The sequence below is a fragment of the Schistocerca americana genome, chromosome 5 (assembly GCF_021461395.2).
Source record: "Schistocerca americana isolate TAMUIC-IGC-003095 chromosome 5, iqSchAmer2.1, whole genome shotgun sequence".
In the NCBI taxonomy this organism is placed as follows: Eukaryota; Metazoa; Arthropoda; class Insecta; order Orthoptera; family Acrididae; genus Schistocerca; species Schistocerca americana.
In genome coordinates, this window is record NC_060123.1 from 245,185,243 (window position 1) to 245,212,789 (window position 27,547).

General features: G+C 42.5%; 1 protein-coding gene across 1 annotated transcript in view; it reads right to left on the reverse strand.

The window, feature by feature from the left end:
* Positions 1 to 27,547, reverse strand: part of LOC124615455 (peptidylglycine alpha-hydroxylating monooxygenase) — a 220,069-nt gene that overhangs the window by 14,442 nt on the left and 178,080 nt on the right. The window contains exons 7-8 of the mRNA XM_047143356.1: positions 10,363 to 10,508; positions 6,182 to 6,324 (exon numbers count right to left, since the gene is read on the reverse strand). Of these exons, the coding sequence (XP_046999312.1) occupies positions 6,182 to 6,324; positions 10,363 to 10,508 (289 nt within the window). The remainder of the gene's footprint in view (positions 1 to 6,181; positions 6,325 to 10,362; positions 10,509 to 27,547) is intronic.

Below are 27,547 nucleotides of genomic sequence, written 5' to 3' on the forward strand. Positions count from 1 at the left end.
ATGGTCATACAAGTTGCAGATGAAAAGTACCACTCACTGCTGCCCGAGCTCCTAACCTTAAGAAGACCTCCAGCTGTGCCACAGCGAATTTTGCACAATACTGTTACGCCTTCTGCACCACTTGTTAGCAGCAGACACAGTGGCTGTGCCAAAGACTGAGACGGCGTGGAGTTTTACAATTATTTATTGAAATTTCTTTCCAATTTCTCTCTCGTCGTCGCTGCCCAGCTCTGCGAAGCCCTCCGCCTGCCTGCTGCTGTGTAGATTCTCCGACAATGCACGCAACGCGTGCCGCTGATCGCACTCGGGAGCCTCAGGCCACCAGTGCTCTGCTGAACTTGTCGCCGCCAAGCACCCCAGTACAGGCATGCCCACGGAGCCGCATTGCCGTGAGGTCAGCTGCCGATGCCTGCTGCACCGGCGGTTGGGAAGCCGTCAGTCACGATATCCACAAGGTCCCGTCATGGACGGACCATGTGCTGTGGGGCCGGGTTGCTGTGAAGTCTGGGCATCAGTCCCCCGCGGTGTCTGTGACCAAGACCGCACTGCGGCCAGTCCTGCTGGAAGTTCTTGCTGTAGTTAGTCAGCCATGGTGCCAACCGAACTCAAGCCGACCTCCAGAGCTGAAGTTGATCTCTGGTGGCGAACGGATGACTCCTCCGAGCTGGAACAGACTTCCGGAATCATCACCTACGAAGATTGAACATTCGGACGTGGACCACGTCTGTCCTCAGATCTGAACTGGTTCCTAATGGCTTCTGTCTGTTGCTGCCTGTGCTCCACTATTTATATCCGGCAGGAGGACGTTTATTACACTCGGTGGTAGCCTTTTGTTATTACTCCTGCAGTATATTGCAGCGTAACTTAGCATGCTGGCCTCACTTCCCCTTACTCAGCACTCTCCAGGCTTCGCTTGGTGCTCGATCTGTGTGCGTCCTTGCGTCAGTCTGTTGGTAGACTGCTGCTGTCAGCAAGGCTATCTGTGACTGCCTACTTCACAACACCTCGGTCGCCGGCACGCCTGTGTTTTGCCATTCTCCACTACGTGAAGCAACGCTTACTACATTTGGCCGCAACAATACAGTCTACCATATAGAAACCACAAAACACCAAAAGCTTAACACTCAATGCTGCCATTAGTTGCAGACTCCAGTAAGTAAGCCATAGGTGCAGCCCTCCAACAATAGGTGGACTATATGCTGCAGTGGCTGGCTTATTTTTCACACAAGCTATCACTTTCTCAGGAAAGATGGAGCACATACAATTGGGAACTTTTAATCATATACACACACTGACTACAGGCCCTTAACATATTCTCTCATGAAAAACTGCAACACTTGCTCCCTGCAGTAGTTGAGCCAATTGGAATGGCATCACTAATATGAATGTGGACTGTCTCTCTTGAGAGGCCAGTGTCTCACAGCCTGTGGACATGATGGCACTTGCAAAGGTGCAGCAAGATGATCCCAAGCTACATGCCATATTGCATGACTCAGAGGAATTTAAGTTACAACTATCTGGTGGGAACATGAAATTTTATTCTGAGGTGTGACACAGCAAATCACACACTTTCTTCCCCATTGCATTTCGCAGCCTGGTGGTCGAGACCTCACATAATCTTTGTCATCTTGGAGTCTGATCATCATTCAAGCTAGTATCTCAGCAGTTCATGTGGCCATGGATAGAAAGCGACAGCCACGAATGGATGAGAACTTGCCAGTGTTGCCAACTTTGCACAATCATTTTGCACAATCATTTTCCACATTCATTACCCGATCTGAGAGTTCCCAGATGCTTTTTCACACTTTGCTTGTGTTCATCTTGACATGGTCAGACTACTTTCTCCATTGGACGGCTGACTTTATATATTCACAATGACCAATAGATGCACACAATGTCCTGAGGCAGTAACAACAGACAACATCTCCACAGAAGCTCTAGCTAACACTTCCACACTGATCTTGTGAGTTTCAGCTCTCCGCTCCATATCATTTTTCACAGAGGCTGACAGTTCAAGTCTGACTTGCACGCACAGTTGGCGAAGATCTGTAGCTATGTTCATCACAAGATGACCAGTTGTCATTTGGCTAGCAACAGCATGGTGGAACTCTGGCATTGGACACTGAAAACTGAGTTCAAGTGCCATAGGACATCTTGGACATCTGTACTGCTCACAGTCCTGTTGGTCTTACAAGCCACACACAAACCAGATATAAGAGTCCTTGACAGCAGAGTTTGTTTATGGTAAGACACTGCACCTGCCATGGGAGTTAGTTACTGGCAGCCTACTGTCAGAAATGGATGATCAACCAGAGTTCCTTCTCAATTTATGGAAACATGAAAACCACAACAAACCTACAAAGGTCTCCAGACATGGTTGTCCAATGACTTTTGTTTACAATAACCTCGAAGCTGTTCACAAATCATGTTACATACAGACTGCATCAAGCCACCACTGAAACACATACACACCCACCCACACACACACACACACACACACACACAAACACACACACACACATACACACACACACACACACACACACACACACACACACACATATGCACATGCACACATAGTCATATAGTGAATGGAAAACAGGCCACTGTGTCTCTTAGCAGAGTGAAGCCAGCTTACATTTTCAGGGGTATATCATCCACCTTGCAGTCAAGAGTTGCAACATCACGCAGATGTGACACCCTGACTTCCAGTCCTGCCACCACAACAAACTGACACAGAACCTATGCACGCCACCCACTCCATTATATGTCCAATTCCTGGTCTGCTTCAGAGAACTCCACTCTCTGCTTTCACCAAGGAGGCTCCTGTAGCGACCGCTGCACACATCAACTGCTGTGGTCACCCACATTAGCTACGATTGTGCCTTTCAGAGATGAAGTTGTGGTGCAAGTTGGATGACTGTGCAGTGACAAATGAATGGCATCAACTGTCAAGTGTGTGTCCGCTGCTTGGAGCACTGTGTTAATGTTTGTTACTTACTCCTTGGAGTTCTAACTCATTTACTTTATGTTTATGCTGTTCTTATCTTGCTATTAATATAAAGCTGTATATTGATAAGTCGCTTACAGCAACAGATTCTTTCCCTTCTGTTATTTTGGATTAATAAAACCGTTCAAGCCTATTCTTAGATTGTGAGTGAGTATTTATTAAGTACATGATCTAATATTCCGGTCACAAGAAAAATCAAAGAATAAATATTTTTCCCTGATTTGTTTAATATTCTTTAGATCAATAAGTGTCTTGTACTACACACTTATTAAAGCTGCCTATGTTCTTCCTCAGGGATCAAGCTATCTCCACACCGAATTTAATCAAAAGCTGATAAGTGGCTTAATCATGAAAACTTGACAGAGTTTCCTTTATATTCATAATATTAGTATGGATAAAACTTTCAATTATGATATATTTTTTTCTGTGTTCTGATATTGATGAAATAAGCCTGTACAGTGCCCAAGCCATGCTCAAGCTGCCTCTGAAAATCCCATGGGAACTCGATTTGAGTTTCCTCAAAGTAATGGGGTGGTGGCACAAATCCGATGGCATCCACATGCCAAGATCATACAAATGATGCAATTGATGCATTAATTTATTTTCCCCTTTTTTTTATCTGGAAGGTCTACCTCAAGTCATAGTGAGATGCAATGGGTCACAACTGACATTGCAACTGCTTACTGAATGTTTCTCTTATAACAGAATTTTGAATGTTACAGCAGCTCCAAGCTCCATTCCATCAAATTCAAGTGGACATTCAAGGGTGTGGTTTACACTTTTAAAACTTGAAATTCTCAACATGTGGCCATAGTTGCCCCTTGCACTTAATACAGTTGACTTAATGAACTAAAAAACACAGGGTCGATGCACAGTACACCTTTGGTACACTGGTCTCAGCACACACCTTCAGACAGTTGTCAGGATGGGCATCTGCCACAGTGGTACAGAGCTCTGTAGCCGCTGCATGTTTGTGATCACAATGGACACTTGTCACTTGCAGTACTATTTCAGCCTGCTGTGACTGAGTTCCAGACCAATAGTTGTTTCATAGGGTTTCCAGTCAGCACAATACAGCAGTCAGCTTCCACTGCAGTTCATCATGCAGCAGCAGGTACAGCTACCCCAACCTGCAGTTCATCATACAGTAGCAGGTACTGCTACCCCCAGCTCCACCCCTCCTTTTCTGTCTACTGTTCCTACAATGTGTCGTATTGTTTACATTTACTGTTTATCTCATGTGGACTACACAGCAGACATTGCAGTTAATGCTTGTGTCTTGTGTCCCACTTGATCTTGTTGCAGAAGTCCTTCACTGTAAATGGTTTTACTAAATAAATGGCTGGAGGCTACAGCTCTACAGTTTGAATTGCATAATGCTTTTCAGTGGTTTCTATAGTCTCATTGAAACAAACAGTAACAGGTATGTTCTATAAAACTATTTTTAGGTGACAGTGTTATTCAGTGATTCAGTCATAGATCTCTGTAATAGATTATATTTTCCAAGATGATAATACTCCTGTTAGCATGACTGGAAAATTCAGAACCAGTTTGCAGAGCATGAGGATGAAATAATAATTTGTCTGTGGCCTGCACAACTATTGTATTTAAGTATTATCAGACCCCTGCAGCCTGCATAAGAAAAACAGCTAATCACCCAAGACAGTCTTCCAGTGCTTCTCAAGGGATTCAGTCAGTTTCTCTAAATTAACCTTCAGGAACATCAAGCATTTCTGACTGCCGAGGATAGCCCCTACACAATATCAGAGTGGTCTTCATATTATCTAGTAAAATGTAAGTATATTCATAGCAAATCATGAAGCTTTTATCTAAGATGACTGCCTCATATCAGTGTTCTGGCTGATGATTGTTCCTATGAGTTTGAAGTAAGTGAATGCTACATACGAGGTATGTCCACAAAGTAAGTTCCATTTGGTTGTATAAAACAAGCGTGTACAGATACAGAAAAAATATTTTTGTACAAAAATCTAAAACTGTTAAACTACTTTTCTACATAGCTTCTGAAATTTTGTAGGCACTTGTCATAGCGTGGCACAAGTTTTTGTATGCATTCTTCATAGAAGGTTGCCACCTATGTATTCACCCATGTGGTAACATGTTCTTTAAGCTCATCATCATCATTGAAGTGTTGACCACCAAGGACAGATTTTCGGTGTAAGAAGAGATGAAAGTCACTAGGAGCGTGGTCTGGGCTGTACGGAGGATGATCAAATGCGTCCCAGTGAAATTCCTGTCAGAGTTGTTAGTTAACATTCGCTGTGTGAGGTCGGGCATTATCATGGAAAAAAACAACACCTTTTGACAGTAATCCTCAGCGCTTGTTCTGTATTGCGTGGCGCAATTTCTTAATGGCCTCGAGTAACCAACAATTCCATGAATTAGTGGTCGTGCGATTTGCAGAACTTCCATAGCAAGGGCACTAAGTGTAAACATATGGTTGTGGTTACTCTTCTCTTCAATTGTGTGAACCTGTTCATCAGTAATGTGCATTTGATCACGTCCTTCATTGAAAAGTCTGACCCATCTTCTAACCTTTGAATCCCTCATAGCATTTTTTCCATAAACCTCACAGATTTGCTGATGAATTTCCTTTAGTTTAAATTACTTTGCATTTAGAAGATGAATTACAGATCTGATTTCACACATGGCAGCATTTTCAATTATGGCTGACATTATAAAGAAGCACTACACAGCATACGTCAGCAGCAGTGATCTGAAAATGGCGTAATGCCTTCTCCTCGAGTTAGAGTAACTGCTGTGCATGCTCGGAACTGCGATCATAGTGCTGCCGCAGATAGAAATAGAAACGAAACTTACTTTGTGGACGACCCTCGTATATTGTGATTAAACGGAAGATCTATTAAAAAATCCAACATTTGAACAAAGGAGTGGGTGGGGAGGGAGTAATTCTCATCCCTTTATTAATTTAGCAAAATGAACAGCAATAAAATATTTCTTGAAGTATTTAGTTTCTTACACAGATAATCTGCTTTTCAAGAACTACTTATGCAACAATAAATATATCTGCAGAATGAAAAAAGGGTGACTAAGACTTGCATGCTACTAATCTCCAACACATGCAAAGCAAAATATACAAAAATACTTTCCCAGCATTCAGAACATCAATAAGAATTGTTGTATATAGTTTACCAGTCTGTCACCATGATGTATGGGTTCTGTATTGACAACCGGGTAGAACATCTGTGGTGTGAGTGGATCACGCTTTCCTAGCAGGGTCCAGTGGTCTCTACCAGATGAATCTTCACGTACTCGATACCCTGACACAACACGGCCTGGAAAACAACCAATAATCATAAGAAAACTTACATCTAAGACCAATGAAAACAACATACATTTTCACACGACAAAGGTTTTCATGACTGGTTACCTTATTTGCTGATGAATGTTTCAGGTTTTAAAGTCGTGGTCTATGAAATCTTTTTGTTCTTGATCTTTTGTTCACAGAGTCACTGAACATTTTCAGAGGTGCTCCTAAAACCACAAATTGAAGTTTTCTGAACCAAAATTTTACCTGCAATGACAAACTATTGTCCATGACTGAGCCATTCCACGAACATCTATGCTTGTCAATGTCAGAGCAGCCTTGCTGCAGTTGCTGTTTGGCTTCTTTTCTATAGCCAAGCAGGAAGTGAAGCAGCATCAGCTAGTGCAGAATCTTAGCAAGCAGTCTGCCTAGGAATGAAAAAGTGAACACACTGTCTGCTGGAGTTGGTCGGTGAGCAGCCAGTTTACACTGTAGTTACAGACATGCAACCAGTGAGCACCAAGGGCAGTACCAAGCTACAGGCAATGAGTATGAGCTGACTGGATGTTTCCCTGTATCTCTGCTTTTTACAGAGTAAGGGGCCCTGGTGGATGCTATGCCTGTCATATTCTGATGTGACACGATTTTGTCAGGAGGGTGCTCAGCTTCATTTGCAAGTAGATAAATAGCTGCTGTGCCAGTGATCACCGGAGTTATGCATTCTGTTTTGGTAGGGGCTATTTAGTCTGTATTCCTCTTTACTGCCACAGGATGGTACAGCAGTGCGATGGGTACATAAGGTGTGGCTCCTCAGTGTGAGTTATGTCACTTTGTAGACATTCTGGTTGACCGATGTATGAGCAACATTGTTTTGGCTGTCACTGTGGTTTGTTACAGCATTGTCCTTTTAACTGCATCCTTCCTGTCATGTTTGAGTCATTTGGTGGTTGAGTTAATGTTGTTTCCTGACATGTGCTGATGTTCTTGTTAAACTATGTGTGTTAGTGCGTTAATCTCTTGTATAATTGAGGGGCTTGTTTTGAATGCCTGCATTCTTTCTTGTTCGTTCCCCCATTTTAAAATTAGCATTAAGTTTGGCTTGTCTTTCACTAACATGTGCTTATAACCACAAGTCTTAAGTGATGCAAAGGGCTGTGACATTTTACTGAGAGAGTAATTTATGAAGCTTGCCACCATTTGATTATTTATAATAGTGCAGAGATTGATTTTAACAGATGGAGCAATATATGTGAAAGCTATTCATCTAAGGTCAGCACCATTTAATTGTGTAAATTTTGGTGTGCCAGTTGTGCCAAGGATATTTCAAGAGTTCAGTATGTGCCAAGTTAACTGATCTATATTTGTCATGTGTCATTTTAGAGAGTTTTGTGCCAAAGATTTATTTTTAAAGAAATTGCTACCTATTTGTAAATGTCTTGTGATTCTTAAGGGGTAAGTACCACTTGTTACGAAATTTCTGTTGCTGTAACTTTAAATATTTGTCATAACATTCTTTGTTTTGAAACTGGTCATCAGAATTCAGTTCTGTTATCACTTTTAGTGAATGATTATGACTTAATATAATGTACCTGAAAGATTACAGTGAGCCATATTTTTTACTACCAGTTGTAAGATGAAAGATTTGTTTTCTTATCGCCATATGTGATTAAATACATCTAGAGATTAAAATGCATTGTGATCAGTTACAGTGAAATTGCTGTTACAAAGAAGTGTGATGTACAGATTGTGCTTTTTTTTAATAACACTGACATTAGTACAGAAAAACAACCACCAAGCTCCACTCCCCCACAACCACACTCCCTACTGGTACAATAGCTAGGCAGAGAACCCATCAATCTATATAAACATGGAGATAATTTTAAAAGAAAAGAAGAACCACGAAACTTGGTGACATATGGATTGTAGCCCTACAGTATCGATAGATTGGTGTTATCTCTGACAGGTGATAGTTCAATAGAAAAGTTTCACCTTTGACAAGGATTGTCTCTGTTGATCACGATTCAGCTTCTACCATGTCCCATTTTCATGGTATCTAAGTCATTCCCTGATGATCAGCCCATCAGTTAGCAAGACTAAGTGGAACCAGGACACCTCTGAAAATGTCCAAGATAGCTCTGGACCAAACATCAGGAATGCAAAAGTTTCATGGACCATGACATTACAATCTGACCAATTCACAAGCAGTTAATACAAATTAATTTAAGATACTGCAAAAGCTTGCGTTTAACAGAAACTCCCTGGAGTATTCATGCTTTAAGCCATTACCCATGTAATCCAATAAGGATTCATGTTTTTGTACTATAGCTCTGGGAAAATATCACTACGGAAAGCATATAACTTACTTTAATGCAGTTGTATTACCTGACCAATCCAAAGATGGTGATGAGTAATTTCAAGCTATGAAAAATCTAGTATGGAATAATGGAATAACAACATTATGAAAAGGACAGATTGCTACTCACCACAGAGAGGAGACATCGAATGGTAGACAGGTACCATGAAAAAGACTGTTACATACTATTCAGCTAACAGACTATGGTAAGCCCTTTATCAGAAATAGATAAGACAAAACCCTTACACATTCACGCAAACATAAGACATTTCAAGAACCTTTCAGAAATGATAAATACTAAATGAGAAATATTTGCAGATGGTTCGGTGAAACTTGTTACACGCAGAACTGAGGAAGAACAGGATTACAGATTACAGAAAGAGTATACATTTTCACCTACTATATGCACCAACTAAGCCCAACATCAAATGGCCATACTACACATTCTAGAAAACAGGAATTTGGTAGATGCAGCCAAAACTAGTTGCCTGAAAACCAAACACTAGAAAAGTTGACTGATATGGCAGCTGGACATTTTTTGAGTCACACCTACCTAGCTTCTGTAGCCCACATGGGATTGCACAAGTGTTTAAAGTATTTTCATGCACAAGGATTAAAGGTCGATGTAAATTAATCCCAGATGCTAATATTTATAACTGAGAGCTCACACCACTCATGCGTAAATGAGGTATGCAGCATAGTGGCAGAGAAAGCAAACAAGTGTAAATTTCTAGGGGTCCATCTGAACTCAAACCTCCAGTGGATTAGCCACATTAACACTGTATGTAAAAAAGTCAGCAATGGGCTGTATCTTCTTAGTCAAATGTCCAAAATGGAGCCCACTCACACACTTAAAATTGTGTATTATGGGACAATCTATCCCCATCTTAGCTACTGCATAGAATTATGGGGTTGTGCTGAAGCCATTACCTTAACAGAGTACTATTGCTACAAAAAATAGGGTTAAGGATTTCACATGGACTACACTATAAAGACTCTTGCCATGATGTTTTCAGACAACACAAGTACTCTTTGTATCTTTATAAATTAATTACTTTTTTTGTCTCACAGAAAACTGAAGTAACTAAATGTAGTGATATACATGACCACAACACTGGGTCCAAAGAGAATTAATACTGACAAAGAACAAGATTAAAAATGATAGACCAGAGCCCATGTACTAATGGACTGATATGGTGCTCGTATAATAAACTGCCAGAGTCCATGAGAAACAGTAACAAAAGCAATTCAGATCAAAACTAAAAGAATTCTTAATTGAAAAGTGTCTCTATTCACTCAATGAATTTTAAATGGTTAAGTTTAAGAGCTGTAAAATAATGCATAAAAAATAATTGGCTGCATTAATATGTGTAAGATGTAATGTATTTTGACAAGCATCAATTTACTGTTTAATTACTACCTGTAAGACTAAGATCTAAATGTACTTTATGTTTGTAACTGTACCTGACTTTTGCAATAGCCACCATATTGATGGCTCATGCAAAAAAATCGAAATAAATAAATAAAATAAATAAATATAAATCCTGGAGTAGAGGCCATTTTCAAAAATTTTTGTAAATTAGTCATTTCCCTATAATGTTTATTACATTTTGAACACCCTATATAATTTAACTGAAATTATTACTTACATTTGATGTCTATTTTATATATTAATTACAGTAGAAAGATACTAACTTCAGAGTTGTCTCTTACCTAGGCTGTGCGTATGAGTCCGATATGCGAAGGGATGTATGGTCTTCTTTTCCTTTATAACACAAGATGTCTCCATATATTCTACACCTTGTGGTGGTATAACACCTCCAGTGCCAAGCAGGATCACACCTGCCAGCTTATTCATTCTAGAAAAAATTATATTGTAAAAATTTTCATACCGTAATGCACAGGTGGATTGGCAAATAACATATTATTACTGTACGTACACCAAGAAAAGTGAAAACTGCAAATCAAAGTAGAAGCACATGGTGAAATATATTAGGTCCAAAATCTATGATAATGTCAACATCTAAAATTATACGTGCCTCATAGCTTCCTGACTATACCTGGCTGACTTATTCCACCTTCCACTTCCTCAAAAACTTCCTCCACCTTCCATGAAACACATTGCTCCTGAATACCCATCCCATAACATTGTTATCAATCTTTCTGCCAAAACTCTGGCTGCTGTAGAAGCCCCAGTACTTCCTGAAGGCCTTAAAATTAGCCCAAAACCTAAGTTTAGCTATGCTGGAATTGTAAATGATTTTTTTTTCTTTTACTCATTCTCTACAGTGGAAACATTTTCTTCGCCACACATGCTACTGACAACGACTATCCAAAACCCCACACAGAACAGTTCCAATCTCCCTCCAACTATCATCCTTCTCCCCTTCCATCCAATTCAAATGTGTGTGAATTCCTAAGGGACCAAACAGCTGAGGTCATTGGTCCCCAGACGTACACACTACGTAAACTAACTTATGCTAAGAACAGCACACACACCCATGCCCGAGGGAGTACTCGAACATCCGGCAGGAGGGGCCACGTAATTCATGACATGGCGCCTCTAACCATACAGCCACTCTGCACGGCCTTCCATCCAGTCATCCCTGGCAATCTTTCAAGACTTCTTCACTTCTCACCTGGCCTCACCTTTCTTTCCTAAAACCCCCTTAGTCAGTCCAGCATCACTCCTACAGAACACTCTGCTATCTGTGATCTGAAAAACAATCGAGGCCTTATCATCCTTGCCGCAGACAAAGACTCCACCATGGCCATGAATCATTGTGTGGCTGAGTGCCTCCACCAACTGTCCCACACCTCTGCATACAAACCTTACAACTACAATCTCAAGAAGACTAACAGGACCTCCAGCAGCTCCTCAAGACCTTGCATCTATCTGAAAATCCGACACTGGAATCCATCTTCTTCCTTCTCATACCAGCAACCCCACTCACTCCTACCTTTAATCTGCTCTCTATTGAGCATACCATTGTGGTTGCATGCCATATTCCCACAGAATGAACCTCTGCCTTTGTTGACAGACACCTCCAAACTATTGTCTGTAAGATCCCATTCTTCCTTCACTGCCTTTCTACAGCTCCTGTCCCATTACCACCAGACTCCTTGTTGGTCACTGTGGATGAGACATACTTATACACCAATATCCCCACTACTACTACAACTAGTCTCCACCTACTAACATTATTAACTATGGGAATTGTTTCTAGATTATTTTTTTTAATGCACTTTACATCATATTTTTTATGTATTAGGTCAAAAGTAGCAACATTGTTCTTCCTCTTAAATGACTCAACTGTTGTGATCTATTTCTTACTAAACATTATTTTACTGATTTCGGTAAAAGTTATCAATTGTCCATATACTGGAATATTTAAAACCAATAGGAACATTAGTGTTAACTGGAGTTTACACCCCTGAGTGAAAAATATTTTGATAAAGTATACAAGGAATGGCTAATAAGGTACTGTTGCTCAAAATTTAAATATCTTGGGGGAGGGGGAGGGAGGGAGGAGGGTCCAATTTCCTGCCTTACATCTTTTCCAGGAACTGGTTAAGTCTTTTAGCACTAGAATGTATAGCTCTGATCTGAACCTAAGACAGGGATGCAAAATCTCTTTGGAATTCACTCTTATTAGTAATCAAAAACACCATTAGAGAGCAAATATAAGACATATAAGTCTGGAGAGGCTTCTGCAAAATGTTCAGCTATCAACCACAGAAAACAGTCTTAGTGAATGCTTCTTTATAATAGATAACTTTTTGTTGTGCCTATCTGCGACTCAGCATCTCCACTATATGGTGAGTGACAATTTTCCTTCTCACAATACTGGATTTTCCATCGTTCAATAGTTTTCTTTTGCTACCTATGATTGAGCCATAGAGTAGTATTATGTGAAAGTACGTCAAAAACCCTGTGTACAGGTCAAAATAGTGAGAAAGATTTGTAACTGCAAACCAGGTAGAACTGATCTCTTCAGCTAACTTATTCTTGATTGTGCCACCTTAATTTTGTCCATCTAAATTTCTAGGAATTTTACACACATCTAGTGAATGTCCATTGAGTGCTTTTACAGATATTTTTAAATCAGTTCTAATTGTCTGGGACTGTAAATCAATTCTATTTATTTGGAACTGAGTAGTATGAGTAAGATTACTGTTATAACCTTTGATCACCAATAATTGCATGGATATTCAAACACACTCACTTAGAAACAATAGCTCGTTACATGATAACAACTCAGTATCTCTTATTCGACTGCCGTGCCGTGACATGCGGCCGGTGCCGTTCGTAGCTAGGTGGCGTTCAGCCGAGTTGCGGAGCGCCTCTATCGCCGTTTGCACGTACTGTCGTGGCGGCACTGTTAAATGTCATGGCACTGTCACAACACTTTTCCCCCCTTGAAAAAAAAAAAAACACTCACTTCCTTGGAGACATGGATAGTGCGAAGACATCCATGGCCTCTTGTGAGGCCCTGAGAAGATCCCGCGGAGAGACACGAGAGTATGGTCGAAAATGTCCAGGACGGAAGCTCGTGCGTGGAACGTGCCTCCTGGACGAGATGATGGGTGAAAACTCCGGAGCAGCATCCATAGGTGTCGTGGACCTGGGGGTGTGGTCCAGCGAGATGGGTCCTAGAGAAGGTGGTGTCACAACTGGGGCCGGTTCCGGCGTACTCAGAAGTGGCTGCATCAACATGTACGGTAGATCAGCAGCAATGATAGGACTGGCTTCTCGGGCTGGTGGAAGCGAAGGAAGGGGCGGTGGCACCGGCGTGGCCACCACTCGTGGGCGCATCTGGTCGTAATAGCGAACAACCATGCCGTCGTCCGTACGTATTTCACAAAGCCGGCGGCCGCGAAGAGCCTTGACCACCCCTGGAATCCATTCAGGGCGAGATCCATACCCTCGTGCCCACACGTCGGCACCCACTGAGTATTTTCCCGCACTAGGGGACACAGCACAAGGCCTGACAGGGTGAAGCAGGTGCAGTAGAGTGCGCGGTTGGCGGCCATGCAAGAGTTCAGCAGGGCTGCGATCACCCAGAGGCGTGAAGCAATAAGAACTCAGAAATTGCAGCAGAGCGTCATCTGCGGAAAAATCACTAAGGAATTTTTTCATCTGGCTTTTGAAAGTGCGGACAAGGCGCTCGACCTCCCCATTCGATTGCGGATCGAAGTGCGGTGCTGTAACATGATGAATCCCTTGTCCAGTACAAAAATCACAGATGGCCTGCGAAGAGAGCTGAGGGCCATTGTCTGTGACGATCGTGGATGGAAGACCTTCTAGCGCAAAGATTTTGGACAAAGCCAGCGTCGTCGCCGCAGTGGTGGGCGACGGACATCGAACAACAAACGGAAACTTTGAGAAGGCGTCAATCAACAGTAGCCAATAAGTACCGAGGAAGGGGCCGGCAAAGTCAGCGTGCACCCGTTCCCATGGCTGCAGCGGATCAGGCCACGGAGAGGGCATAGTACGAGGTACAGCCAGTTGTTGAGCACACTGACCACACGCAGCAACCATGTGGGCGATGTTCGAATCAATACCGGGCCAATAAATGTGCCTGCAGGCCAGGGACTTAGTCTGAGAAATACCCCAATGGCCTTCGTGCAACAGTTTGAGAACATCTGTGTGAAGAGAGGCTGGCACCACGACCCGTGGAGATGCGCCGTCCGTGGCCAGAAGAGCAACACCATCACGAACAGACAGACGAAGGCACAAGGCATGGTAGTTGCAAAGGGGATCTGATGCCCGGCCCTTGGTCCTGCCCGGCCAACCCCGTTGAACAAAACCGATCATCTGACGCAGGACCGGGTCCCGTGCAGTAGCCGACGCCACCTGCGAACCTGTAAGTGGAAAACCCTCGACCACACGACATTCTTCCTCATCAATGTGGAAACAGAGTAGTTCATCATGATCGAAAATCGGGTCGGGGCCCATCAGCAATCGCGACAATGTGTCAGCATTGGCGTGCTGGGCCGTGGGGCGATAGTGAATCTCATAGTGAAAACGAGACAAGTATAAGGCCCAACGTTGCAGGCGGTGAGCTGCCTTATCCGGAAGCGATGCTGATGGGCTGAACAGAGACACCAGTGGCTTGTGGTCGGTGATGAGGTGAAACTTAGAACCATACAAAAAAACGCCAAACTTTTTTAGAGCATAAATGATAGCGAGCGCCTCCTTTTCGATTTAAGAGTAACGCCGTTGCGCTTCGTTGAGGGTCTTGTAAGCATAGGCAATGGGTCGTTCCAACCCATTCTCATACCGATGGGCGAGAACAGCCCCTAGGCCATACTGTGACACGTCAGTTGCCAGAACCAAGTGCTGACCCAGACAGAATGTGGCAAGACAAGGCACCGACTGCAAATGAGCCTTCAGGTGGACAAAAGCCTGCTCACACTCGTTGGACCAACGGAAAGGGATGTTTTTGCGTAACAGTTGATGCAGAGGATGAGCTACCGCCGCTGCGGATGGAATGAATTTGTGATAATAAGCAATCTTGCCTAGAAACGCCTGAAGTTCTTTGACCGTAGACGGCCGGGGTAGAGCGTTAATGGCCACAACATGCTGACGTAGAGGACATATACCCTCATGGGACAAGTGGAAACCAAGATACACAATGGAGGGTTGGAAGAACTGTGACTTGTCCAGATTGCACCTCAACCCAGCCGAATGCAAAACCCGAAACAGTGAACGCAAATTACCAAGGTGCTCCTCAGTGGAGGCCCCTGTAACAACAATGTCATCCAGATAGTTTATGCAGCCGGGAACGGAAGCCGTGAGCTGTTCCAAAAACCGCTGAAAAATGGCCGGCACACTAGCGACGCCAAATAGTAACCACTGGTACTGATACAACCCACAATGAGTGTTGATGACGAGAAATTCCTTGGAAGAAGCATCCAATGGCAACTGATGGTACGCCTCTGATAAGTCAAGTTTGGAAAAGGACTGGCCCCCAGCGAGCTTGGTAAATAACTCCTCAGGACGGGGAAGAGGATAAGTGTCAATGAGGCTCTGAGCGTTGACAGTGGCTTTAAAATCACCACACAATCGCAGACTCCTGTTTGGTTTAGAAACCACCACGATTGGCGATGCCCATTCGCTGGAGGTAACAGGAAGGAGAATCCCTGAAGCTGTTAACCTGTCTATCTCAGCCTTGACAGGTACACGCAACACCACCAGAATAGGGCGTGCCCGGAAAAACTTAGGGCGAGCTGTAAGTTTAAGAGGAATGTGGGCTTCAAAATCCTTGGCACGACCCAGACCAGCAGAGAACACGGACGAAAATTCAGAACACAATCCATCCAGCTGTTGATACGGAATATCCTCAGATATGGAGAATCCGAACAACTGGAAAGCATCATAACCGAACAGGTTTTCAGTGCCCGCATGATCCACCACGTAAAACATGAGGGGCCTAACAACAGACTTGTAGGTAGTGGAAGCATCAAACTGGCCAATGATAGGAATTTTCTGTTTATTATAAGTTCTCAGATTTTGCGTAACTGGAGACAAGGGAGGGGAGCCCAACTCCAAATACGTGCGAGAATTAATGAGAGTTACTGCAGAGCCAGTGTCCACTTGCATGCGAATGTCTTTATCCGGAACACGAACAGTAATAAACAACTTATTTGTTTGAGAAAGCACACAGTTAACATCCATGTCCGATGCCTCGTCCTCATCGACAGGTACTTTAGGGGACTGATACACAGAAGCAATGTGGCCTTTTTTCCTACATGAATTACATGTGGGCCAACGTTTTGGACATGCGGCCCGGTCATGCTGTACGAAACAACATGGACAAGAAGCAAGTGTGGAACGAACCTGCTTCTGTGCTGTTTTTGCTGCGAGCGTTACGGCCCAACGTGACGTTGTTTACACGAGTGAACCACCGCCACATCTTCGTTCTCCGGTGAAACAGGCAAATTGTCCGTGTTGAAAGTTGACTGTACAGCGCCTACATCACACCATGCGTCTATTTGCGCGCCAGCAGCGTGAGACACTTCAAAGGATTGAGCAATGCTTAGAACTTCCGACAACGACGGGTTTGGCAGTTGTAGGGCACGTTGCCGAACTTCTTTATCAGGAGCAAGCCATAGAATAGCATCTCTAACCATTGAATCAGCATAAGACTCATGATGAGTGTCCGTGACAAACTGACATTTCCTACTCAGACCGTGTAGTTCCACCACCCAAGCCCGGTAAGATTGATGGGGCTGTTTACGACACTGGTAGAACGCCACGCGGGCGGCAACAACGTGCGTGTTTTTTTGGTAATAGTTAGACAATAAGTCACACATTTCTTGGAAGGATAGAGAGGCAGGTTCCCACAGAGGGGCTAACTGAGATATCAGCTGATAGAGTAGTGGGGAAATCCAAGATAGAAATAACGACTTACACATAGGAGCGTCGACAACGCCAAAAGCCAAGAAGTGTTGCCGCAAACGCTTCTCATAATCCTCCCAATCTTCAGCGGCCTTGTCGTAAGGAGGGAATGGAGCCGGAGAAGAGGAAGACAGACGATGAGTAAGCGACATTGACAACGCCTGAATAGCAGCCGTCAGCTGTGTTTGTTGTGCCTGAATAGCAGCTGTCAGCTGTGTTTGTTGTTCAATGAGCACTTGCATAAGCTGTTCCATGTCTGCCCCGTCACGAACACACAAATCGACAACGCAGTGAAAATATCCCATCCTCGTCGCCAAAAAGTGTTATAACCTTTAATCACCAATAATTGCGTGGATATTCAAACACACTCACTTAGAAACAATAGCTCGTTACATGATAACAACTCAGTATCTCTTATTCAACTGCCGTGCCGTGACATGCGGCCGGCGCCGTTCGTAGCTAGGTGGCGCTCCCGTGCTCAGCCGAGTTGTGGAGTGCCTCTATCGCCGTTTGCGCATACTGTCGTGGCGGCACTGTTAAATGTCGTGGCACTGTCACAACAATTACGAGTTAATAATTTCGTTGATTTAACAGTGGGTACTTGGTTAATTCATTTATGCTTAAAACACAAGCTGTCAGAGACGGCGGTGATGTGTATGTAAGGTGTGCTTGCTTGTGTGTCAATGTGTGTGTATTCCCTATTTTGAAGAAGGCTTTGGCTGAATGCTAAATGTGTAACAATCTTTTTGTTAAGCCTGGCTGCGACTCAATGTCGTCTTTACAGTGGGTAGCAATTTTCTTTTCCTTATATTGTCGATATTCCAACCTGTTGTTGTCATTATTTGATTTAAACACATTTATTTGCCACTTCTTTCACCATTTATTTTTGTGATCTACATTTCAGATTGTTAGGTAGTACTGCTAGACAATGGGCTAATAACCCCAAACCCAGGCAACAAAAAATAATAATTCATGACACAAGGGGCAAATTAGTGTGCTTTTTCAATATTATTAATTAAGTTGTTTGCTGTGAATTAGTTGTAATACTAGTTCCACTATTTATTCTCTTGACTGCTTCTCACACAGATATGTTTGGGTCCTTTGTCAGTCCTGTATCTCACATATGTATTCTGCTATGTGAAGTATGTACCACAAAATTTTAATTACTTGTAATAAGCTGTCTATTCACTTGTAGGTATTTCTACTTAGTAAGATAATTTAATTATTGTGTGTTATTCATATTTGGTCTGTATCTTTTATATGTATTCTGCTATGTGTAGTATGTACCAACACTGTCATCTCTCATCACACCCCACCTTTTTTATATTTTGTCTATATATCCTATATGTATTCTGTTATGTGAGTTATGTACCACTACAGTCATCTCTCATCATACACCATCTTAGCATAATTTTCAAATTGACTAGTCCTATGTTATGGTGTGCTTTGCTGTACAAATTGTATGATCTATAGGACCAAAAATAAATAAATGATTGACTGATTGACTAACTGACCAACTGACTCAGTCAATCAATCACTCTCACATACACATCACATTTCATAAACTCCATATTGAGAATTTTCAATGATGAGGAAAAAGTCAGTTTATACATTAACAGGCAGAAGCAGCCACTGCACGCTACTACACTAATAACAAATTATGCTCTGGCAATTATGGGAATTACTTCTAGGTTATTTCATATCTGTATATTAGGAGAAAAAGCCACTGCTTCTTCTCTTACATTACTCAGCTTCTCTTTTTATGTAATACTTCAAACAAAGCATTTAATTTACACAGACTGTCCCCAGTTGTTGATATACTTTCAGAGTCACGATCTGTTTAATACAAACATTAGAGTTGTTTGGAATTTACATAACTGAGTCCAAGTGTTCTGAGAAATTTTGCAAGGATTATCTAATGAGCTACTCTTTTACATTCTTTCTGAACATTTGGGGATTTTTGGTTTCCTGCCTGGTGTCTATTGGTGACATTTCACCACAGTGTAAGACTCCATTCTGAAACCTAGAATGGGATGCATAGTCTGTATGGAAATTATTTCTAGTACTATGGTAGTGAATTGTGGAGTTCATCCTAAATTCCCTCTTTTTATTAACCACAAATAGCATTACAGAGTGGGGGCTTGTATTGGTATGGGAGTGTTAGACTCTAGTTCCCTGGAGAGGCTTTTTCAAGTTGTTCAGTTATAACTTCACATCATATTCCTACTATATGATTCTATAGGATAAATATTTTTGACCTTAGTTCCATTGGTTCAGATCATGCCCTAGGGCAATACTGAGGAAATATGCAAAGCATGCTAGCAATCTTGTCTGCAGGTCAGCACAATGACAGAGATTTCTAAGGGCAAAGTAAACATTATTGCGCTTTTTGGTTAGCTCATCCGTGTGCTGTTGCCACCTCAGTTTATTATCCATCTAAATGACTAGAAACATATGGAACCTCAATCAATGTATGGCCATTCATCTCCACTTCTGACCCCTGTAAGTCATTATTATCTGTTGGGAATTGGAAAATATGAGATTCTGAAAACTTAAGGGTTAAGCTATTTGCTGTTAACCAATTTGATTATTCTCTTGGCTCTGTATGGTATGAATGTGTGTGTGTCCTTTATAAATATAGTCATTGGGACACCAGCATGAGTAATACCTCTAACCAGAGCACAAACTTGGTTGAGTTCAATATCCGGGTGGACTCCAAAGAAGTCGTTTCGGTTTAGAACCTTGTAGCATGTGGCTGTCTTGTATGTAGGGTTATGAGCAAAAAGCAGTAATGTCTTATAAATATGTTGTCTCCACTATTGGTACAATCCTTGCACCTAATATGGAAAGCTACTACATTGGTGACCCAAAGCATAACATGACGGGGGAGCCATTTCATTCAATATTGTGATAATACGCAGTAACAGTGCAGCCATCTTGCATTGGTTGCACCACATCACGAGCCCCTGGAGGCCATACCTCAACAATTAGTGGGATTGATGTGCATCATCAGTGTAATAACTGTCAATCAGTGCTCAAACACCAATAAATAGAACCACAGATGTTGCTCCTCATAATGACACGTACTCTGGCACTTGACAATGGCCACCATCAAACAGTCTACTGTTTGAGTTCATATAAGATTCAACATCAAGTGCATCAGTTCACAATTCAGCAGGACAGGTCAGACTAAATATGAACAATAATGTGACTCCCATGCCAACCTTGTCAACCATGTTGCAAACACTGTTAGGAAAAACAACTGCTACATACGGCGCAGTGAATTAGACCACACACTACCCAGATATGATTACCGGATTCACAACCATGCCATGACTGCTCCATGATACTTTGCCAGTTACACCATTTTGCATGACAACTTCAGTGCAACCACAACTCTGTCATACTTCAGTTCAGAGACTCAGGACACAACACAAGATGTCGCTGTTCCAGCTGGAACAATCAGCACTTTGGTTTGCAACAGTAAAATGCATGTTTACTTCATTGAGAATTTTGGATAAGAACTCTCACTTTGTGACATTAATTTGCCACTTACTAGAGTAAGCTGAAATTATCAGTTATGTCATCCCTGTGCTGCCCCAACAAAACAAATCTGAAGTGGCAAAATCTGACTTGCCCCAATGCTTGTTACTCACCACAGAACAACAACTGAAATAGGAAATAATGATGACCCAACCAACAAGATGTCATCCCAGCTGTGGCACTGGTTATGGACATTACTCTATGCAAACCTCACGCCAGACACTGCATTATGGATGCTGTGGATTGTCAAGCTTCCTGCCCAGCTACAAGAAGTGTTCAGCTACTAATGCAATACATTTTTCTTAAAGCAGTTTGGTTTCATTCAGGAGTCTAAGACAACACATTATACCCTAGAGTTTTGGCTAACATACCCTTTTTTTCAAGATAATGTCTGTTCGATGTGACGGCCTTATGCCAGCTTACTGAAAGAGCCTTTATGCCTGCATAGTACCACTCTACTGGTCAACGTCAGAGCCAACATCTTGCTGCATTAATAACCTCCCCATCATTCATGTACTGCTTCCCACAGAGTGCACTCTTCTTTAGCCCAAACATTATGCCACATCTTTCATTGTGCCACACACCATTGAGTAACCCAACTGGTGGACAAGCATGTTAGCACTACCAACAAAGACATCCATTAGTGCAGCAAGGTGTTCGATTGTGATCCATCCATCACCTCCAATGAGTGTGTCTGCATGTTCCAACATTGCAGGAGTCACAGCTGTGTGTGGTCAGCTGGCACATAGGAGGTCGGACAGATTTGTGCAACCTTGCTCTGATTATGACAGATGCCTCTCCCAACGGCTCCTCCTGCCTTTCTTCACTGCCAACTCTCCGTACACATTCTGCAAGCTCCTATAATTATCTGCAATCATCTGATTTTCACAAAAAGAAACTCCATGACAGTGTTCTGCTTGAAACACACGTCCATTACATATGCCATTTTGAAGGCTACATATAGTGCCATGAGCTACTGGAACTTCAGAAACTATAGGGGCTGAATTGAGAATATTCTATGATATCCCATAATAAATTCCTAATTTTTTTCAATCTGTGATGCATTACTTATTGAATGCCCATGATACAACTCACCACAGTTGCTCATGAGGCAGGGCCGCTAGAGAAGAAGCTGTGCCTAGCGGACAGAATGTTCATGGCGCTACAGCATAGACAACACATCAGTGCTGAGGCCAATAACATTCCACACACTGTTAAGGCTCAGTCTAACACCATATGCAATGAACCACTCTGATGTGTGTCAAAAGTGCACTACGGTGACATCATCAACCCCACCCAAACACCGACCTGCATGGCACTCACACACCACCACAAACCTAGTCAGCAATGATGCACTGAGTGGCTCCACTGCCTCAAGGTCACAGAATTATTGGTATCATGTGCAGTTTGGCAACATCACACTTAACTGCTGATCTCCCTGCAGCAGCCCAAACACCAAATGCAGGCCGCAGTAGGTGCACCGGCCCATGCCAACACATCAAGCCACCAACTCTCACAACACATGGGACAAACATTATCCATGCCATTCCCACTGTCAGGTGGAAGGCTCTATATATTTGACTGAAGCCACATGTAAATACTTCCTCACTGATACATGGTCAGACATCAGTGTGGTACTGGAGGGCATAAATGCAACACTACTGGGCACAACATCCTTACAACTCTATTCTACAAATGACTTGCATACCACCGAGCATGGAACACTAACTGTACCTGAGAACTAAGCTCAGATCAATGGTTTCCACGGACCTTCTTCATTACTGATGTGAGTTTACCAGTGGTAGCAATCTTCTTCCTACAGCACTTTTACATTTTATCAGATTTAAAAGATGCAGCACTTCTACATCATGACATCGGATGACTCATCCTGGGGCTCTTCACCCCAATACCTCCTCGTCCATCAGAAACTACCTCATACCCCACTGGGTATCAGCATGGCAATGACACATAACAACATAAAGAAGTGTGTTACAAGGATGCAAGAACCTAATCATGACACACCAGCTTTCTCTGGACACCAGCAAATCATCAGATGCACTCCACTTTGACAACACAGTGCTACATCAGCGCACATGTAACATTTTCTGCTGCACTCGTGCATGTGCATGGGGAATGTGAGGGCCTTTTGCTCACCCTTCACATAACAGATGTCAGCACTACTTCCACTACACCCACTCTGGCCAACCATGTCTCACCACCACTATGACCCACAGCTAAGCAGTTAATGAACCTAACACACCATGTTGAACACACGTCAGTATGGGGCACTTTGCCCCATCTCTCACTGCATCAGGTGAGTGTACCATTTCCCCAACCAACCCAGCACAAGTTTAAACAATGCCTCATCCACAACATTACGGTGTACAGAATTCTCATGACCCTCAGTCTGCCAGTCCACCACAAAGCACACCGGCTACCACCCACACACTTACACCCTACAAAAGTGGTGATTGATGAACTATTGCAGTCATGGCAGCCCATGGGATTCCCCAATAAAACTTGTACCAAAAAGAGACAGTTATATGAGACTCTGTGTCATTACAGAGCTCACAACTCTTTAACGATACACAACAGCTATCCAATACCATGCATTCATGGCTTTACACACTCTCTAGTGGGCGCCACTATTTTCAGCATCCTTGATACCAGAGGAGTTTACCTCCAAATACCCACGAGCCCAGATGACATCTCTAAGGCTGCAATAATGACACCATTCACACTTTATTTCCTATTCATGCCTTAAGGCTAAAGAACGCAGCTGAAACTTGGCAGCTATTCATTTCTGGAGTTCTCTTGATATTTGACTTTCGTTATGCTTACCTGAAGGATATCTTAATATTTTCTACCATCCCCATGATCATGAACAGCATCTTTAACTATTTCTCACTGCCCTACAGACACTGGCATGGCCATAAATGAGGATGAATCACAACTGTGAAAAGCCAAAATAACGTTTCTCAGACATGCACTGAATGCCTCAAGGGATAAAACCTTCCTCAGAACAAATGAAACTCATTAAACAGTTACCACTTCCACAGAATTACCATGATCTATGGTGCTTTCTAGGCGGCATAAATTTTTATAAGCATCTCCTGCCACACATGGCAGCAATACAAGACCCCCACCCTCGTCCGCCCTCCTGATTGAGACATTCGCCAGGCCAAATATGGAAGAAAAAAATTAGGGTGGGCCGAAAAAATGCAAAAAACATTCACAGTAGCAAAATTCTGCCTCACAAAACCAAACACTTTGCCCCCACCTCCCCTCCACACTCTACGCACAGCTCACTGTCAGAACTGCTGCTACTCGAAATGGTCCACATTTGATAGTGAATTACTCACTGTCTATGAAGCTGTCAGATATTTTAGAGAAGATATTGAAGGAAGACATGTTATCGATATGGATCACAAGCCACTTGCAGATGAAACATGGTACCCCTCAAAAGACATCAGTCTTCACTGCTTCTGTCATCTCGACCTTATTGTGCAATATACAACTGATGTGCACCATCTTCATGGCACCGACAACACTGTTGGAGCCTTCCTGTCACAGATCAATGTTATTTCTTGACAACTAGATTACGACAAACTAGTGGAAGAGCAGAACCATGACTTTACCTTTATGGCCTTATTAACAGTTATTACACCAGTTTCCACAAAGAAAAGCTGACAGTCTCCAGGACTAATGGCCAAATACTATGCAAGGTGTCTCTGAACAAAATTCAGCCACCAGTCCCCACATCCATGTGCCACATGATTTTCAAACAATTACACAACCTGACAGACCCAGGGGTCAGGCCAAAAGTACAGTTCTTCACCGAATGTTTCATTTGGACAAAAATTTAATGAGAGTGTCACACCTGGGCACAACCAATCTTGCCATGCCAGTGCAGTAAAGTTGGCTGTCATATGAAATCCCCACTATGATACTTTTATACACCACAAGCATGTTTTCAACACATACACCTAGATCTTGTTGGCCCCCTTCTGGTATCAGAAAGTTAGAGATCCCTCAATTACTGATAGATGTTTCATTGAGTGGAAGCAGTCCCCATTGGAGACATTACTGGAGAGTCAACAGCTCATGCAGTCATTGACACTTGGATAGCTGAGTTTGGCTGCCCTGAAATGATGGTAACAGACCAGGGAAGACAATTTGATTCTGCTCTATTCGAGGCACTCTGCAACCTCTGCAGCATTATGCATAATTATATGATTGCATACCACCCTCAGAGTAATGGGCTTGTGGATTGATGACACAGAACCCTACAAGCTGCACTCGTCCCACAGAGGTCTGTGGGCCAAAGCCTTGCCATGAGTGTTATAAGATGTTCATATGGCATCCTAGGAAGATCTATACTAATCACCAGCAGAAATCTTCTATGGAGTAATAGTCACACCCCTGGCAGAGTTCATCCTTGAACCAGTAGACTTAACAGGATTGGCCCAGTGCGTGAACAGCCATGTGCAGTGCCACCACCTACCTGTCATACCAGTCCGAAAGTTTTCACACACAGGGCAATGAGTAACTGAATTTGTAATGCTACAGGATGATATGGTCTGGCCAGCTTTACAGCCATCCTACTCAAACCCATATGAAGTTTTAAAATGGGACACACAAACACACATTCAAAATTTTGGTCAATGGAAAAGCAAAGACAATCTATTTAAGTCACCTAAAATCAGCATAGGTTCTATGCAAAACACACAGCTATGTGAGACATGGACCCAACAAAAATGGACAACAAGCCAAGCAGTCATTTGCCCTTTGACTTACGGAAGCCTAATTCAGACTCTGAGGAACCAGTCATCATCAAACTTGACACGAAATACTTTTATCCACAGAACATCTGTGTGGAACTTCTAGACTATGATGTGATAGTGGACACCTGCCATGATGATTTTGTGAAACTCAAAACACACACACACCAGTTACCTACAAGCATCAGTTATGCTGATATATCTTCACATTTGTCAACAGGTGGATTAGTCACTGTATTAGACTCAGGGGAACCACAATGACAGCTATAGCACACCACATCGCACCCAACTTCAGATACTCCTCCTGATGCACCATCCTAGCTGCCCCAGCCCCCACCACTGCCTGCACCACGCAAACCTCTGTACAGTGACCCCCATCACCCTCATCATCATTTGCACACTACCATCTGTGCACCACGAGTGCTGCAGGCCAGTCCACAACAAAATGGTCCAGCTGTGTTCTGATCGGCAGCTAGCCATGGCATAGTTGGTCAAGTGCACAACCCACCTGCACGACAACCCCCACCGACCACTGATCTTCTTCCTGATGCTCCAACTAAGGGGCATGGTCTCTGTGTGGACACCAGCACAAGTAACACCTCTGACCAAAGAACACACACAACTGAGTGCAATATCTGGATGGACTCCACGAAAGTCAGTTTGATTTAGGACCTTGTTCTGTGTGATTGTCCTGAATGTCAGGTTATGATCATTCATTATCATATATCTGATGAAAGCATAACTTAAGCTGAGTTATTAAACAAGTTTCCCAAAATTCCTTCACCAAAGGAGTCAAAATAAATACACCAAAATTTGAACTGAGAACATCTGCCTACATGAGACACAGTTTAAAGCATTTAACAAAAGCTAGTCTTCTTGTCTAGATAGCATACCAATAAGGTTCCTTTCACAGTATGCTCATACAATTGTCCCATACTTAGCAATCAAAGCTGAAGACTGGAAACTAGCACAGTTCACACCAATACTCAAGAAAGGAAATGAGATTAATTCGCTATTGTCTACTGACACACAGTCAGCACAGAGTCAGAAAATACTGAGCTTGTGAAACTAACTCTTTATCTGTTCCAAGTAATGAGTGCTATTGGCAGAGAATCTCAAAATACTTCCATATTTCTAGATTTCCAGAAGTCTTTTGACACCATTCCTCACAAGAAACTTCTAATCAAATTGTGTGTCTATGGAGTATCACTTCAGCTGTGTGACTTGATCCTAGATTTACTCTCACTCAGGGAGGTCACAGTACATAGTAATCAATGGAAAATCATTGAGTAAAACAGAAACGATATCTGGAATTCCCCATGTAAGGCCAAGGAAGACCTTGGTGAGATTTTAAGAATTTTTCTTGTTTAGTTGGTAACATACTGTATCAGTTTCTCTGTACAAAATACTTACAGAATTCAAATCAGCTGTTGTAGCAAGATAGTTGAAAAAGTGGTTCAGTATAAATACCTACAAAAATTGTGTGATTGTGTTCTACCATATCTTTTCAATTCCCAGATTAATTGCAAGCAAACATGCCACACGTTTGATTTAGTGCAAGGACACAGTTGTCCCTAGGGGAGAGATATTGTTGTGAAGAGGCCAAATTGAAAAAATAATTGAAACTGATTATATTCGTGTCAAGCTCATAATTATTTGGAATCACTACACTGATCAGTTACATCCCTGATGAAATTTAACTACTTAGAGTGGTAGTGATGGTGATGGAAAGAGATGATAGGCAAGGTGTAACTGAGGTAGTCTAAAGCCTGGTTTACATGAAAACGAATTGAAGCAACACAAGCAAATGAACAACTGCAAATATTTCACCAATGTTCCCGTCCATTCACTTGTATCTGAGCAAGTGGTTGTACTTGATGGAACTAAAGGGAACACAAGATAATGAGCATGGCTTATGAATGCTGCATTATTGTTTTTTGGCACTGCTCATTAGCATACACGATACACCACTATATACTTAGAGCTGAAATGCAAAACTTGGATATTCAATAATATTTTGCATGGCAAGCACACTGTTTTTGGCAAAGTAAGCAAAATGGTATACAGGAAAAGAAATATTTAACACAAATTACTTGTGACCAATGGTTAAAGTTCACTTACTGTGCCTGCAGTTTTTACACAATGTGCTGCTGTTGGTAACACTATGATG